General features: G+C 41.6%; 1 protein-coding gene across 8 annotated transcripts in view; it reads left to right on the top strand.

Moving 5' to 3' along the window:
* The window catches only part of ST7 (suppression of tumorigenicity 7), a 268,621-nt gene that overhangs the window by 138,160 nt on the left and 117,838 nt on the right, over positions 1 to 12,623 (top strand). For all 8 annotated transcript variants that reach the window (XM_019958716.2, XM_019958718.2, XM_019958714.2 and 5 more), the window contains one exon: positions 7,120 to 7,202. In XM_019958716.2, the coding sequence (XP_019814275.1) occupies positions 7,120 to 7,202 (83 nt within the window). The remainder of the gene's footprint in view (positions 1 to 7,119; positions 7,203 to 12,623) is intronic.

The following is a 12,623-nucleotide window of genomic DNA, read 5'->3' as shown; positions in this document are numbered from 1 at the left end:
TTTGGAAAGATTTCCTTATAAAATTGCTTTGAAAAAGAAAACTTCTGATTTTTAATAGGGCTTTAACTAGGGCTTTCATGGTGACTCAGATGGCAAAGAATCTGTATGCGATACAAGAGACCCAGGTTCGCTTCTTGAGTCTGGAAAATCCAGGGAAGATCCCCTGGAGAAGGGAATGGCTACCCACTCCAGTACTTTTGCCTGGAGAAACCCATGAACAGAGGAGCCTGGCAGGCTACAGGCTATGGGGTTGCAAAGAGTCAGACCCACGAATGAGCAACTAATACATTCATTTTCATTTTATCCCAAATAATTCATTACTGAGGGTTCTATATAGCCAAGGCCTTACTGTGTGAGGATAGCATAAGTATGTCTGGACTTGCTTGATTTAGCAGTGAGTAGCGGTCATTCAGTCTACCTAATAAGCATCTCACAGTGTACAGGTACTCTAGGACAGAAACACACACACACACACACACACACACACACACACACACACACACACACTCCCAGAAGAACAGGTCACAGCCATTAAAGAATTTCAATTTTTCTAGACTTAGGAATTTGTTTCTTTAATAAGAAGTCCTGAGGAATGGTTGTTAATGACTTTGTCACCTACCACTCTCCCTTATGCTGTCCTGCAGGTTATCAAACGTTGAGTATCCCTGTGGCCCAGGTTCTGTGCTGGGTGCTGGATGATGGAGACTCAGTGACTGGTTGGAGGTGAGAGGAGGCCTGGGCCTGGAGGACCATGTCTCCATAAGGCTTCTGTCTCGTTGCAGAAGTTTCTCCCGTTAGAGGCAATTATGTCTTTTTTTCTTCCTGATGTCAAGCAGTTTATGAGAAATAAGAAGAGTCATAAATCTTCAACTCTAAATTAAAGCATGTTTTAAATAGCTAAAAATGTAAAAGACTTATACAAGTTGCTCTCCTGTTCTTGACTATAGTCTCTCATCATGAGCCTACTTGCAAATAAAAGGGAACAGGTAATCTGAGATCTCGCTTCTCTAGGTCCTTTGGGTTACCAAGGTTTATATGTGACTGGGCTTTGGACAGTCCTACGTTGTTGACAGATGGACTCCCTCCAGCAAGGGACAAGGAGCCGTGAAGATTGAGCATTGCTTCAGTGTAGTTTCTCCGTCACAACTGAGGAAAGAAAGAATGTGCTCAGCTCCACTCCTCAGTCGAGCCAGACGCCTGATAAAGCAGAAACAGTATACCTGTAAAGTTGCCAATGCAACGTCAGGGGTAGAGGGAAGAGTTGACAGAATGATTTATGAGGGTTTCTTGCAATAAGAACATGTCTAAAAATATACTTCCATGTCTTTCTCCTCTCAAGGATAAATGCTACAGAATTTATCCAGGGAATTGTGATACATAAAAGCCTGAGACCTTGTCACAGCCTAGGGAGACCAGGGTGAAGGGCAAGGAGAGGGGAAGCAGAAACAACAAACGAGAAAGCATGCTCTTGGTGTGCTTTTAATCTTCTGTTGAACTGACGTGGTTTTACAGATGTAAAACTGATTTTTTTTTTGAAACATTTAAATATTGTAAATTTAATGTGTGGCCTATTTAAAACAACAACAACAACAAAAATTTACTGGGGTAAAATGAAGATACTTGGTTTCCAGATTAAAAAAAAAATTTCCTCAAGCTTCTACTTTAACATCAGTAGATCTGCAAAGACAGCCACAGATTAGCATGTGGAATAGCTTGCTCTCATGGAAGCAGAGTTTGAAGCTGCATTTTATTTATGAACAGTTGAGAAAGAAGCTCTTGGAGCAGATAGAGTGGCTTATCTTAACACCCTTTCTGGGCTCACCGCAGTTAGCCAGAGCTATTGGATATCCACATGGATTTCTTTGCCTTCTATAATGGCTGCCTTCAGACTCACCCTCAAGTTTACTTCCATCTCAAGCAGCGAGACTCCAGTTCAAAGGACCCTTCTGTTAACTGACTGTTTTGTAGGACATCCGTGTTTAACATAAAGACAAATCACAGTGCAGGTGATCTATTTCTTGGGCTGTGATGTATACCGCAGTGCTTGGCATACAGGAGGTGCTCAGTAAATGCTAGATGACTACTATTCCTACTGTTATGTATACATTCAGCTCAGTCTCCTCTGCTTTCTATGCCATAGTAATAGAAGATGCCCAATCACAAAAGGAAGAGTAATACAAAAAACAACAGTAATATTATTTGATGACATCTACTGTGTTAGGCAATTTATCTAAACTGTCACATTTAGTTCTCACAACAACCCTGTAAGACACATTATCTTATGTTGTAGATAATGAAACAGCCCCAGAATCATAGATTTTCAACTTGTATTGAAATAAATTTTACTTATATTTATTTTCTAAGAAAAGTAAGAATTCAGAGTTCCCTATTTCTTCAGTATTGTTTTATCTACTCCCTGCATAAAGTCACTAGAGAGAAGTCCTTGGTAAATGATTTTGGAGAATGCCAAAGAGCAGTAAACACCTTTAATTTTGAGACGTGCAGTCTGAACTCATTTTCATTTGTCTCGTCTGAGACTAGCCCATGCAGCCACAAGTAATCTCACCTGGGTAGCTCTTGATTCATCCTACAAGTCTCGGACGGATGCTTACATTTGGCAGACATTTCTCTTGATCTCCTAATCCCTTTGAGTGCTGTGTGTCCTCCTGACTCCCTCATGTGTTCTCTTAGTGGTTTACTTACCTCTCTCACGCCTTGGATTGTAAGCCCCTTGGAGGGACTCTGCTCCTTGCTGTATCCCCAGCACCCTTCCCAGGGTGACACTCGGCAAGTATGAACTGGTTGTGAGGGGGTGAGGAAAAGGCCTGTTTCCATATGAGCCTCAGAGGAGCTCTGGGAGGGTGTCAGAATTTCCCAGGGCCACCACTGCTGCTGGTTTCGGTGCAGAGACCAAGTCTCCTAACCCCTCTCTCTTTCCCAGGCATAAAGCTTTCACACAAAAATCTCTCTCTTTTTTCTTTTTTCCAACACAGCTTAAATAGATTTAGTTTCTTTAACCTTTCTTTCTAAGGACTTTAGTCCTAATCTTTTCAGTGATTGCTGATTGTCATAACTTTCTAATTCTTTTTACTTCACATGCCCTATTTTAGCAAGGCATTAAATGGAACATGAGACAAAGCAGACCCATGTTTTTGGGTGTTGTAGACTTTATCACACTGCATATTCAGTTCTGTCTGGTCAGTACCTCCTAGTCTTTGATGCTGCCTTAACCTGTTCGTTCAAGGGCTTGTATAAAGTAGAATATATCTTGAGGGGTCAAACACTCTTTAAGCGTTACATGTTCAGTGTGTTCTCCAGGAGTGTAATTTGGGAATTGTTTGTGCCCTGAAGAATATTCGGGAAGACTCTTGGTGTCACAAGGGCCAGAAACAGGGCTGGCTCCTCACAGACAGGACCTCACAGGGCCATCCCATGTGACTCCTGAGTAAGCCCTCTGGTATTCTAGTTCCCAGCTCACAGGGGTGATTCTTGACTTTCCACAGTTGACATGTTGTATTATCTTCTTACCTCCTCTCTTCTTTGATCCAGAGAGGTCACTGAGTTTTCAATTCATTTACCCACCCCTCCTACCTAGTTTCTTCTCAGACCTGTACTTAATTCCAGACTGTGCCAAGTTTTGACTTTCGTGGTGGCTCAGATGGTAGAGTCTGCCTGCAATGCGGGAGACCTGGGTTTGATCCCTGGGTTGGGAGTATCCCCTGGAGAAGGGCAAAGCAACCCACGCTGGTATTCTTGCATGGAGAATCCCATGGACAGAGGAGCCTGGTGGGCTACATCCATGGGGTCACTAAGAGTCAGACACGACGTAAGTTCAGCATCTTCAGAATGCCTAAGAAACATTCCCTGAGGCCTGCCATCCTTGAATAATTGATGCAATATTCTTTGCGCAATGACCTGTTAGTGTGTCCAGCAAGGTCAGATGAAAAGCCTTCTGACTTACTAAGTTTTTAATTTTATGAATTGATTCTTAGCACAGCTAGATTAGTCTTTACCATTTGTTTTGCCTGAGTCCCAGCAGCTATGGAGATAGTATTCCTATGTCTATGCTAAGTTACTTCAGTCGTGTCCGACTCTGTGTGACCCCACAGATGGCAGCCCACCAGACTCCTCCATCCCTGGGAATCTCCAGGCAAGAACACTGGAGTGTCTATAGGTGTCAGGAAATATCCAGTTTATGTTTCAAACTATACTCCCCAAAGTTTTCTGTCTAATTTTTAGGTATTTCAGCAGGCTCCCCCTCATATTTTCAAAAATAATTTCCAGTGACTCTGATGAAAGTAGGCAAGGTATTCCTAGGTTTAAGACAGTCTGGTTTGCAATGTGCGGCTCTCATTTAAGGGAGGAATATTTAACTAGATGCTTCCCTTCAGGGTGGCATCCTGCCTCCTCCCGCCCGCCCCTCCCCCCCCCTCCCCCAGGGAATAGCAGTACAATCATCCATCTTTTAGTATCTCTGCTTTAGAGCTTCCTCTCCCTTTCAAATGCAAGACTACTGTTTTTCTTTTGCTGTTTTGTTCCTTCATGCTTTTCAGCTTTATCCTCATATGCACCCTTGATAGCATGAGCCTGAGCTCTGGGGGCTAGATAACTGTGTTAGGGCTTTGCCCAACCACCAGCTATGAAATAAGATGAATAATAATATTGCCCTCACCGAGTTGAAGTGAGCAGTGAGTTCTCCAGTCTGTGAAATTGCTATTGTGAACTTTAAATATATAGATAGATTCAAATGGCAAGTACTAATTGTTGATATTTGTGCCCAGAATTGCCAAATGCCATGTCTTAATGATGTTACTCAGAATGTCTAGTAAGACTATAAAATTAGTAGGTTATTAAATGAACACCTTCCACTCTCTATAAATGCTTCTATCTCTGCTTCTCTCATTCTCTATTTGTCTGTTTTAGTGCCCACCATTCTCTCTCCCAACTCTGGTATATATAACTGGATGTAGTAGAGAAGCATGTTTTAATTGTTTCTGATGGTTGCTATATAATTTTAAGTAAAACTGAATGTATAGAATGTTTATTTTTCTCTCTTTTAAAAACTCACATAATTTTTTCACTTGTCAATTGGTTCTTCAAATTTTATCTCTAGTGCATCAGTAAATTTTCAGTAGCCAATCTTTTTCTCTCCATTGCTTTATGCTTTTAGCTGGACTACCAAAGCACTTCACAATTCAGGCAGTGGTTTCCCTCTTTCTTTTAGAAATAGATTTCGTTGAATTCTATGTCCCCAGAAACTTACTGAAAAGTGTATGGTACAGATATGAATGTTCATAATTATAGAATAACAAAGTGAATGGTCTATTTTGGTGACTTAAAAAAAAAAAAAAAAGGAAATGTTGAATCATTCATAGTGTGAGGAGGGGAATTTTGAGAATTTTAGGCACCTCAGAATCAACTGTCAGTTACAAGCTTTAGGTTTGAAACTAGAATTGTTTGCTTGATTTTTTTTAATCTTTTTAGAAATCTGCCTCCTGCTATAGAGACTGTTAAGTGGAAGTGACAAACCACAGTCTTGTTTTTTTTAATGGCCAAGTGCAGGACCACATTTCAGCTGTGCCTCTTCTTGCCTTACAGCCCTAGGCTGATCCCTCCTTCTGTGCCTCCTCTACCTCCGAAAGGGTCCACTTAGTCATGTTGTGACTTTTGACTGAGCACTTTGTTAGTCCAGATTTGTGATGGCAAATGATAGACCACGAGTCCCTCAAACCAGTTTGATTAAAGTGGGTGTTGGGGGAGGAGGGTTTGTTGAGACCAGGCCCATGGTCAGGAAAGACAGAATCAGTGCATCCTTCTACATCTCTGCCTTTGGGAAGGTCCACAGACATTTGGGAAGGCTGTGCTCTTTCCTCAGGACCTCAAAGCAGGCCCTGTCCTTCGCTCACATGGCCCTCCTGTCTTCCTCCTGCCCACTTTGGTGTGGTTAACTCCTGCTTACTCCTGGACATCTTCCTGACCCCCCAGACCAAGATGCATACCTTTTAGGTGTTTTCATAAAATTCTGTGCACAGGACCCTTCTATGCACTTATCAAAACCATCTGTTGATTGTTTGTTTACTTGTCTGTTTCCAGCTAGACTTTAGCCTTCTAGAGGGTGGGAGCTATGTCTGATTCATGCTTCCATTCTTTGTCCACAGTCTCATTCATAAGCAGAGAGAGCGTTTGTTCAATGAGTGAGCATGGGATCTCTGTTCATGTTGGTGACTTTGCTTTCTGAGCTGAGCTCGGGACAAATGCCAAAGGCTTTTCCCCTAATGGCATAAAAGTCCTACTTATAATGTTCTTCATTGAAACAGGACTGGATATGATCCCCTTCCACAAACACTTCAGTTAAGAAATGTGAATATGCAAGCAAAAAACCATTTAGGTCAATTGTTGTTTGGTTTGCAAAGTTTTGTGCAATTTCTAGATATAAATAATGACTTAAAATATACTTATAAAATGTGTAAGTGACCTTACTTAATGGGCAAGCAGATCTACTGTAGTGTTGATTTGAACAGAGTGGCAGGAGCTAGTCTTACCACTGTACTTTCATTTTTATTGGTTTAGTTTTCATCTTTTCTCCATTGAATCCAATTACTTTGATGAGAAGTCTAACAACCTTATAAGTTAGTTGAAAAAACTGTATTAATATATGCTAACATTTCTTTTTCAGGGGAGATCATAGTATTAGAATCTTTAATAAATCTTTAATATAGTTAATTTTTGTTTGTTTTAAGGTTGAACTACCACTTGTTGGCTCATCAAAAACTCTGATGTGTGGAACCCACACATCAGATATGTTTTATATTAGAGCACCTTCCAGTCCTCTTAACAGTTTAGTAACCAGCTTTGATTTGACTCTTCAGTGGCTATAAATTCATGAAAATTGTTCACAACTTTCTTCTTGTATGTAGTTGTTTTCTTTTAGGATGTATAATTTGAACCTAGTATTCTGAGCCTGTGTGATGCTGACGCATTTTAATGGCACTTGGCTATGATTCTGATAACTCTTGTCATCAGCAACAAATGATTTCACCAGAAAGAAAAATGAGAGTTGGTTTTACTGATGATATACTCATGCATTCCCTGTTCTTCTCCCTCTTTCTTGTTTTTCAGTGAGCATGTTTTTGAACACATTAACACCGAAGTTCTACGTGGCCCTAACAGGAACTTCCTCACTAATATCAGGGCTTATTTTGGTAAGTGGTGGAATTCTTCCTATTTAAAAATGTGCTGATTATTAATATATGTGTTATATATGTGCAGGAAAAAACTCTGCAAGAGTACACAGCAGCAGCTTACAATGATCGCATGTATGTGTGTGTTGGGTGCGAGACCTGCTAGAAGCCTTGCACTGTCCAGATTATGTTTTTAAAATATATTTGAAAAGAAAATTTTAAAAATTGTATGCTACTTTTGTTGAAGGGAAAAACAAAATGTAGGCAAAATGGAAAATAAAGGAGGATGTAATTCTGTGTCAAATTCTAACGTCTGAGATACTCTATAGCAAGTGTGACTCAGTTAAACTAAAATGTTTTTCCTTCATTCAGTTCAGTTCAGTTCAGTTGCTCAGTTGTGTCTGACTCTTTGCAACCCCATGAATCGCAGCACGCCAGGCCTCCCTGTCCATCACCAACTCCCGGCGTTCACTCAGACTCACGTCCATCGAGTCAGTGATGCCATCCAGCCATCTCATCCTCTGTCGTTCCCTTTTCCTCCTGCCCCGAATCCCTCCCAGCATCAGAGTCTTTTCCAATGAGTCAACTCTTCACATGAGGTGGCCAAAGTACTGGAGTTTCAGCTTTAGCATCAGTCCTTCCAAAGAACACCCAGGGCTGATCTCCTTTAGAATGGACTGGTTGGATCTCCTTGCAGTCCAAGGGACTCTCAAGAGTCTTCTCCAACACCACAGTTCAAAAGCATCAATTCTTCAGCGCTCAGCTTTCTTCACAGTCCAACTCTCACATCCATACATGACCACTGGAAAAACCATAGCCTTGACTAGACGGACCTTTGTTGGCAAAGTAATGTCTCTGCTTTTCAATATGCTATCTAGGTTGGTCATAACTTTCCTTCCAAGGAGTAAGCGTCTTTTAATTTCATGGCTGCAGTCACCATCTGCAGTGATTTTGGAGCCCAAAAAAAGAAAGTCTGACACTGTTTCCACTGTTTCCCCATCTATTTCCCATGAAGTGATGGGACCAGATGCCATGATCTTTGTTTTCTGAATGTTGAACTTTAAGCCAACTTTTTCACTTTCCTCTTTCACTTTCATCAAGAGGCTTTTTAGTTCCTCTTCACTTTCTGTCATAAGGGTGGTGTCATCTGCATATCTGAGGTTATTGATATTTTTCCCGGCAATCTTGATTCCAGCTTGTGCTTCTTCTAGCCCAGCATTTCTCATGATGTACTCTGCATATAAGTTAAATAAGCAGGATCACAATGTACAGCCTTGACATACTCCTTTTCCTATTTGGAACTAGTCTATTGTTCCATGTCCGGTTCTAACTGTTGCTTCCTAACCTGCATATAGGTTTCTCAAGAGGCAGGATGGATTATTGGACATAATCAAGATCAGGAGAAATATAGCTCAGTTTCTTTAAATGTATTGACACAAATGTGGCAGTTCTAACCTTTCCCCCTTCATCTCCTTTTCTTCTAAAATTTACATATATTTCGCTATTGCTTCCTTGAAAAAAATCCCAAATAGGCAAAAAGCAATATGATAATCATTTTCATTATCACATTGGCTCCATTGCCTTATGCTGTAAAACAAATTGTAAAGTGTAGTAAGTTATAATACTTACAGTAGTTTTCTTTAAGTGACCATAAAGGAAGCCATCTAAACTAGTGGAATCACTCTAATATAGTTAAATTTATGTTAAGAATCTTTGAGGAGAAAGAGGTTTTAGAAAGTTTTTTTTTCCCCTTCTGTACATAATGCTGTGATTACTATTTCTTTGGAAGGAATTATGCTAAAGCTGAAACTCCAGTATTTTGGCCACCTCATGTGAAGAGTTGACTCATTGGAAAAGACTCTGATACTGGGAGGGATTGGGGGCAGGAGGAGAAGGGGATGACAGAGGATGAGATGGCTGGATGGCATCACTGACTCGATGGACGTGAGTCTCAGTGAACTCCAGGAGTTGGTGATGGACAGGGAGGCCTGGCGTGCTGTGATTCATGGGGTCGCAAAGAGTCGGACCTGACTGAGCGACTGATCTGATCTGATAGAGACGTGGGCAATAAAAAATACAATGAGGTAGCTACTAGTGTTATTTTCATTTTACTAATACATAAGCTAGATAGGAAGTAACCTGCCTTAGGTCACATAGCTGGCAAATGGTGGAGCAGGATTTCAACCCAGTCTGGCTTGCACCAGAGCCTGTGCTTTTATCACTCATTTCACCACCTCTCTGGTTAAGTGGGTGTCTCAGAAGTTAAAGAATCTGCCTGAAATGCAAGAGACCTGGGTTTGTTCGATCTGTGGGTCGGGAAGATCCTCCGGAGAAGGGAACAGCTACCCACTCCAGTATTCTTGCCTGGAGAATCCCCATGGACAGAGGAGCTTGGCAGACAACAGTCTATGGGGTTGCAAAGAGTCAGACATGACTGAGTGACTTTCATTTTCTCTGGTTAAGTTCTCAGCTGTTTTTCTAGCTTCTGAACAAATGGCAGGTCTGCATTTTATTTTAGTAGTATCTCAGTGTGGGTTCACTAGCCTATAAACTACCAGAATGCAGGTTGTTTCCTTTGACTCTGGTGTGTGTGTGTGTGCTTAGTCAGTTGTGTCTGACTCTTTGCGACCCCCTGGACTGTAGTCCACCAGGCTCCTCTGTGCATGGGATTCTCCAGGCAAGAATACTGGAGTGAATTGCCATTTCCTTCTCCAGAGGTTCACTCTGGTGAGCTAAGCCCAACAGTCATTTTCCCTTCTCACTTAGGGATGGTGATGTTCCATCTGCCTGCTTCTCTCCTCTGAATAAAGGGATTTCCCTGGACCATGACCATCTTTGCAGACCTAGGCTTGGCGACACTTTCTCCCTGTGTGTGAATTGCAGTTGCTGATGCCTGATGATCACTGCTATGTTGTTTTATGATATATTTGCTTTGTTGCTTTCTTAGGAAGTAGAGGGTTCTCCTGACTGACATAAAACTTTGTGCAAAGGAAATCCTCTGATGTGGGAAGATTTTGAAAGGCCTTCTCAGAAATGCTTGGTTTATACTGAGATCAGGAGAAGGCAATGGCAACCCACTCCAGTACTCTTGCCTGGAAAATCCCATGGGCAGAGGAGCCTGGTAGGCTGCAGTCCATGGGGTCGCTACAAGTCGGATGAGAATGAGCGACTTCACTTTCACTTTTCACTTTCATGCATTGGAGAAGGAAATGGCAACCCACTCCAGTGTTCTTGCTTGGAGAATCCCAGAGATGGAGGAGCCTGGTGGGCTGCTGTCTCTGGGGTCGCACAGAGTTGGACACGACTGAAGTGACTTAGCAGCATACTGAGGTCAAAGTCACTACCATGTGTGGGAATAACTCTCGTTTGCTTTAGGCTCCTGCTTTAAAGATTGTTGACACTGGGGCTATCGGCTCTTGGGGACGCACCTTTGCTAGCCCTTGAAATGCACCCTGGGCTGAGATTTCTGTTTAGCTACTGTTCCTTTCTGTCAAGTGCGTTTCATGGAGAGGCAGCATTGGGATAAAGGATCAGGTGCTTTGCGAAATAGCTGTGTGCATAGAATTGCATAGCGGTTTCCTGGCACCAGAGAGACAATTACCTAACTACTCTTTGCTGAGCAATGTCAAGGGAGCCAGGTGGTGAACACAGAAGCTGCAGGGCTGCCCCTGAGGAAATTTCTTGTTTGGGGACCTCAGGATTCCTATGCTGGAGGCTGAAGTTATCATGCAGTGTGATGTCTTAGGCAAAGAGAGCTAAACACAACAAACAAAACCCCTGCTATTTTTACCCTATGAAGGAAAAATCAGTTAACTGAACAACATATATAGAAATAAAATGTGTTTGGCAAATGTTGCTTTTACACTAATGTGTTTAAAAATAAATGAGGACTTAGCAGCGTGTATTTTACTAGATGTCACTGCTATCTCTTGATTTTACAGGTTGAAAGCCAGCAATGAGTTTGTTACACCACCTACTTCTCACTCTTCCCTTACAGTTCCCGGCCCAGTCCCCATCCAGGCACCTCTGTCCTTGCTGAACTTCATGCTGCCTGCCCCTCGACCCACTTGTCACAGTAGTTCTCATCTCAGCCCAGTTCCAGCCACAGGAACTGCACCTGTTATCACAGTCCAAACCCACCAATTTAGTCTTTTATCTGCTCTAGGAAGGACAGGCCCAGTCTGCTTGATGTGGCCTCTGTGGGTGATGTTTATATCTATGGAAAACATTTATGGGTTTTATTTTTGCTTTTGAGAATGGTAAGGTAGATATGTGGAGAAAATGCTCCCTTAATTTCTAAAAATGTTGGTAGAATAGAGAAAATGCTGCCATACTGACATTTATAATAGACCTCTGTATCCCCATTAATGTGTTAGACATGCTCCTATGCCTACGGGTTGTGCATATATGTTCAATAGAGGGATATGGGAAAAGGCAGCCAAAGCATAATTTTTAAAAATGAGAATCAAGAATAAAAAAAGAAAATTAAAATAGTAAATAAAAGAGTTAATTCAGGGATCCAGTGTAAAACAATAGTTTTCAGGAAACTGAAAGAAGAGATAATAATTAGATAGGAATCAGTTGTAAATAAAGGACCTTTTGTTGTGTTTTCCACTCTATGCCAGGTACTGTTTTAAGCACTTTGAATATATTATTTCATTTAATTCTAAGTGAATTCTAATATTAACTTCATTGAAATTCTAAGTGGTTGATATATCCAGTGCCTCTGTGCTGTTGAGTATTTTTGTTGTTGTTCAGTCACTCAGTCATGTCTGACTCTTTGCAACATTATGGACTGCAGCATGCCAGGCTTCCCTATCCTTCACCATCTCCTGAAGTTTGCTCAGGCTCATGTCCATTGAGTTGGTGATGCCGTCCAGCCATCTCATCCTCTGTCATCCCCTTCTCCTCCTGCCTTCAGTCTTTCCCAGCATCATGGTCTTTTCCAGTACATCAGCTCTTTGCATCAGATGGCCCAAGTATTGGAGCTTCAGCTTCAGCATCAGTCCTTTCAATAAATATTCAGGGTTGATTTCCTGTAGGATTGACTGGTTTGATCTTCTTGTAGTCCAAGGGGCTCTCAAGAGTCTTCTCCAGCACCACAGTTCAAAAGCATCAATTTTTTGGCACTCAGCCATTTCTATTGTCCAGCTCTCACATCCATACATGACTATTGGAAAAACCATAGCTTTGACTGTACAAACCTTTGTAGGCAAAGTGATGTCTCTGCTTTTTAATATGCTGTCTACATTTGTCATAGCTTTTCTTCCAAGGAGCAAGTGTCTTTTAATTTCATGACCACAGTCACCATCCACAAGTGATTTTGGAGCCCAAGAAAATTAAGTCTGTCATTGTTTCCATTGTTTCCCCAACAGTTTGCCATGAAGTGATGGGACTGGATGCCATGATCTTTGTTTTTTGAATGTTAAGCCAGCCTGCTGA

The sequence above is a fragment of the Bos indicus genome, chromosome 4 (genome assembly GCF_029378745.1).
Source record: "Bos indicus isolate NIAB-ARS_2022 breed Sahiwal x Tharparkar chromosome 4, NIAB-ARS_B.indTharparkar_mat_pri_1.0, whole genome shotgun sequence".
Lineage (NCBI taxonomy): Eukaryota > Metazoa > Chordata > Mammalia > Artiodactyla > Bovidae > Bos > Bos indicus.
Note: the sequence above shows the minus strand (reverse complement) of the source record. Positions and strands in the feature narration are given on the sequence as shown.